Genomic DNA, 5,167 nt, shown 5'->3' on the forward strand with positions numbered 1-5,167 from the left:
TGAGAGCCCCGGGGCTGCCGCATCCCATGAGGATGCTCCCACATCCCTCTTCTAGCTTGAGCACCACGGCTCAGGAGCACTGCGGGGCTCTCGCCCCTCCCTGAGGCTCTGGTCCCCTCGTCCACCTCGGTCTTCTCCAAAAGACCAGGCACCTGCCACCGAAGGCCAGCCGTCAGACACCGGCAACAGAGCAGCGTGTGGGGCTCACCTTGTCCTGGAGCTCCTGCGTTTTCTGGACATGGTCCTGGTAGATGGCCTGCGTGTATGCCTGCACCGCTGCCATCTCCTGCTCGTCGGCCTGCAGCTGCTCCTTCAACTTGCTCTCCACGTCCATCGCCTTGATCCACTCAGCCACCAGGTCCTTTGAGGAGAAAAGCCACCCGGTCAGTCCTGAGCGTAGGAATTTCCCTGCTTTAAGGGGACTCGAAACAAGTGGCCTCTTAGCTCAGGCGGCACCTTTCGGAGGTGCCCCCATGCCCAGCTACACCATTTCGCACTTCCATTTCCTCCTGCATTATGCTTTGGGCTCAGTGGCCACTGGATGCCACAATGGGCCAGCAAAGACAAAAAAATAAGAGCCTGGAATTTTATTCCCTCCACCCAGGATCAATAACATCACATCAAGTTTGGGGCAAAGCAGGAAAATTTAGAAAACAAAACACCCGCACAAAAACACACACCCCCCTCCGCCCCCTGCCAAGGCCTGTTGGCTGGCTGGGTGATGCCGTGCCGCTGCCCTGGGCTGCCTGCACAGGCCGCGGTTTAGCACAGCAGTCAGTGCACAGGGTGGCTTTGCCCTCTCCTCTTCTGCCTGCAGGCAGATGGACCTGCTGCAGCAGGGTCCTGGTGGCTGAGGGGCAGGAGGTGCTGAGCACGACGCGCCGGGGATTCGATCTGACTTCAACACAACAACAAGAGGTGGAGGCAAGGGGCTGAGTCAGGCAAGGGGCTGTAAATAACACCAGGCTCCTTAAAAAGAGACTGATCAACACCTTCTCAGCTCAGGGGCTCTGGGCAGAGGTGAGAAGGGCTTTATTGTCCTCCGTAAAGCAGCAGAAAGCTGCAGTCTCTTACAAGCATGGCTTCAGCCCGCTCCTGCCGCGGCTGCCAACAGGGGCTACCGGGGAGGTCTTTGGGCCAGTGCCTCCCCACGCTGCATCAGGCCCAGGAGAGGAGCTCAGGTGGGCGTGTCCTCCCCTTTTTGGGGAGAAAACAGCAAATGGATGAAGGACCCAGAGAGCCCCTAGGCTTCACCTCCAAGGGTGGGTTAAATGCGGGCACTGGGAAGCACACGGCGAGCCGTGAGGGGCAGGGCCCGTGCCAGGGGTGCCGGGAGGGCTGCGCGGCACTTACCTTGCTCAGCTCCCACATCTCGTTTCTGGCAGCGGCTGCAGCCTCCTGCTCAGTGGCGAGCTGCTTCTCCTTCTCCTCCAGCTGGCGTTCCAGGACAGAGACCGGGCCACCCTTCTGCATGGCCTGCCGGCACAGGGTGGCACATCAGCGGGGACCGCCACCGACCGATCCAACCCCTCCCCCCCACACGCACAGGATCATGCCCTCTGCTCCAGGGAAAATTCAGCTCCCATCTCTAAGGCTGACCCTCGAGGGACAGCCTGCCCGAAAACGGGCTGCCTTCCCCCCCTGCGCACCCCCCGAGGCTCGGCCCAGCCCTGGCGGCCACGGCGGTGCTGGCAGCCCTACCGTGTGCCAGGTGTCCTGGACGATGCCCGCTTTCTCTGTCAGGATCTCGATGAGCCGCTGGGCCTCCCCCTTGCTGGACACCGTGCTGCTGACTGTGGACACAAGCGTCTTGTAGGGCAGGTAGAGGGGCCCATCCGAGTCCGCAGGTGCTGGGGAGGAGAGAGGAGGGGTTGGGAGCGCTCGAGCCAACGGCAGGGCTGAGTAGCATCACCTCAGTTGACTTCAACCCCGTAACTGCCATTTCACGCCAGCAACCGCCCAGATGTCCACAGCCAAGTTTGATACCTCTCTAACTGAAAGCAATGTGACGAGCGCTGGGGACGGCGCTCACCACAGACAAGCGTTCCCTGAGCCAGCTGCCACCTCTGCCTGGCTCTGCTACTGCTCCTGCCGCCCTGCCACCGCCCTCCATCACACTGAGCGTTTCCAGCCGGAGCTGGGCACGCTTTGCTAATGCCAGGGAGCAGAGACATGGTGGGCATCAGAAGCTGGACTCCATCGTGACACAGCCTCGCTGGGGGACGTCGCTCCACGCAGCAGTGCCGGTGGCGCAGAGCAGCAAGGTCGTCTCCTGCCTTTCACTAGGCAGGTTCGTTCCAGCTCTTTCTTTGCTAAGGGAACGAGATGACTCCAGCCCTTCTCCGATCCCTCTGCCGGCTTACTCGACGGGGATATACGCAGAGGAACTTGGCCTTACCTGGCTCGCGTTTCTTCTTGGATGCAGCTGCCTTCTTGACAGGTCCATTAGGCTTCTGCTCCTCATGGGTTGGAAGAACATTTGGTATCTTGATGGTGACGGAGCTGACAGCTGGAGCACTTTGGTGCTGCTCTGCGATCTTTCCATTAGGTTTCTCTTCCGTTTTCTTTCCTTTTCCTTTTTTCCCAACACCTTTCTTTTTCTTCTTTGCCACTTTTTTCTGCTGCTTGGTCTTCTTAATGTATTTGCCTTGCTTGGCCAAGGCTTCCTCAGAGGGAAGGAGGACCTTCTCCAGGAAGGAGAAAAACAGGAAGATCCCAATGGCCAATGCCACCATCAGACCTCCAAAGACTACAACATCCAGCGTCTGAGGGTCATAGACATTCATCGTGCCTTACTCTTCTGTGCCTGCAAGACACCAGAACAACAATTAGTGGGGACAACAAAGAGGTGCAATGGCCTCTCTGTGAGAAGCGAGTGTCCTATGTCCATCTGTGTTTTCAAATGTACCACGCTCCAAGAAGTTCTCGGGATTCGCACACCTCTGGTGAGAGAAACCTGCCGACACCCCCCCACCCCCACCCCCACCCCCAGGTTTGTGCTCCTGCGCAGCACAGCACAGCACACGGTGCTCCATCCGCACCGCAGGGACCGCTTGCGCTGGCTGCAGCAATCTCCAGAAGAACCAAAGAGGGGGAAGAAAAAAGCAGGGGTGCAATCAGAGACATTCATGAGCACAGTGCCCATGACATGTCCAATGGGACGCTTTTGCATGACCTTGGGCAATACCTGCAGCCCTGCGGCAGTAAGAGAGCCCGTTTTCAGACTGCCTGGTGCAGTTTGGCCAAGACCTGGGCTCTTGCTGGGGCATCTGGCCTTTTCTCTGCACCCAGGCGCAGGTGGAAGTGCATCCAGGGTCTCAGCTTTGGAATAAAACACCCCCCTGGAAGGGGAAAGCATTCACGGGAGAGCTTTCCCCAGCTTTGCAACAGCCTTGGCCGCCTCCCTTTGCCACCCGCGCCCTGCGGCACTGCTGGCCTCTGCCCAGCCTGGCAGGGAGGATGCGCGGTGACCGCATCCCACTGGGTCGCTGCTCCCAGCTGCCAGTGACGAGAACCAGCCCAGCAATGATGCTACAGACAGCACACAGAGAACCAAGATGCTACCAGCTCCTTGAGATGCAAACACCAAGAAAAGGCCTAAGTTCAAGCCAAAGCAAAGCAAAGCGTGGTCATTAACCGTCTCATCTCCCCGGCAGATGCCCGCAGGAAGAAACGAGACTTGCGAAGGGAGTGCTGGATGTGGCACTTCTCTTTCCACCTCTGCCATTAACTGGCGGGCAAACCGGGCACAGGGTCCTTTCCCACCCTCCTCTCCACGCTCAGGTTCTCCACCCATAACACACAGAGCAGCAACGGAGACCGTACTGCCTGGTCTGAGACCGGGCAGGCGCGGTGCAGCCCCACGCGGAGGAAGATGCTGCTGCCTGCACTCTTCTTAACCGCTAACCGAACCCCGTCCCGAGTCTGGAAGCCAGGCTCTTCCCCGCTGTCCCGCTCGCGCGTTTCCCCCGTGGGGGCATCACCTCCACGTGGCTCACAACCCCCCAGATGCTGCAGTCAGGCAGTTCATCTGCGCAGGGGCACTCCCCAGGAGGTGCCAGGCTGCGCTTTCTCGTGACCAACGCATCAAGCCCTCGGCTATCAGAAGTTCCCACCCCGCGCCTAACTGAAAACATTTTCAAATTTCCTCTTGAAGAGGCTGCAGGTTGAGGAAGGAGGGAGGGGCTGCAAAGGGAGGAGGCAAAATTAAGGCTATAACTAAGGAGATCAGCATCTTTTCAAAACCTCGGTGCTCGCAGGGAGAGACCTCAGAGCCTTTCCCTTTCTAACAGCCGACAGCGGCGAACTCACTCCCAGCCGAATCCGCACCGGTGCAGCCAGGGGGACACAGTGCAAGGAAAATGTCACCTGCAGCCCCCAGGGGGGGTTTTGAGGGATGTTTCAACCAGCAGCCCAGCTCTCCCTGCCCGCCTCTCCAAGCACCCCAGCCGAAGCAGCAGAGAGCTGGCAGGCGGGCACACTGCCAACGCCAGCTGGAACCAGCCTCCCCCGGCAGGGCCACCTTCCTACCCCAGGGCACCGCTCGAGATCCCAGCTGATACTACAGGCATCGCTACCCCAGGTCCACCCAGGCCGTTTCGATTTCAACGGCCTCAGCCGGCTCCATCCCAGCACAGCTGGTGCCAGCTCCCTCCCTCCTGACAACGCAGCATCACTTTGGGATGGTCCCCGTCAGGACAGAGGGATTATTCCTAACCTGCAGGGTGAAAAGGACTGCTTTTCCTCTTCCTGGCAGGAAATAGAAGCGAGGGTCCAGAGAACATGTACCCACGTCCTTCTGCTGGCTTTAGGGCCAGACCAATGCTCCCCGGAGCTGTTCCGGGGCGGAACTGAGCGCCCTGCATTCCTCACCTGGCAACCCCAATGTGCCGGTACCAACAGAGCTGCTGACCTCACAATGCCATCGCCAACAGAGCTGCTGACCTCACACTGCCACCACCAGTAGAACCCTGACCTCCTGTTGCCACCGCCAACAGAGCTCCTGACCTCCTGTTGCCACCGCCAACAGAGCTGCTGACCTCACACTGCCACCTCCAGTAGAACTCCTGACCTCGCGCTGCCACCGTGGCAGACTTAGGTCAAAATTTGTAGCTCCAGCTTAGGGCAAGGGCATCGCTTACTGATGGCAAACGCCCTCCAACCCCAC

The 5,167-nt window shown here is 59.3% G+C and overlaps 1 protein-coding gene across 2 annotated transcripts; it reads right to left on the minus strand.

Moving 5' to 3' along the window:
• Positions 1-461: 461 nt before the first annotated feature.
• On the minus strand, positions 462-3,796 carry LOC308072076 (uncharacterized protein). Of its 2 annotated transcripts, none has more exons than XM_080408424.1 (3): positions 2,399-3,796; positions 1,702-1,850; positions 462-1,434 (listed from the first exon to the last, which is right to left on the minus strand). In XM_080408424.1, exons 1-3 carry the CDS (start codon positions 2,784-2,786, stop codon positions 1,159-1,161), a joined length of 813 nt encoding a protein of 270 aa, XP_080264550.1. In that variant the 5' UTR covers positions 2,787-3,796; the 3' UTR covers positions 462-1,158. The 2 variants fall into 2 exon arrangements, with proteins under 2 accessions (XP_080264550.1, XP_080264549.1); XM_080408423.1 differs by having other exon boundaries at positions 462-1,476.
• Between the last annotated feature and the right edge of the window lie 1,371 nt (positions 3,797-5,167).

The sequence above is a fragment of the Falco punctatus genome (assembly GCF_963210335.1).
Source record: "Falco punctatus genome assembly, chromosome: 12".
NCBI classification, from domain to species: domain Eukaryota; kingdom Metazoa; phylum Chordata; class Aves; order Falconiformes; family Falconidae; genus Falco; species Falco punctatus.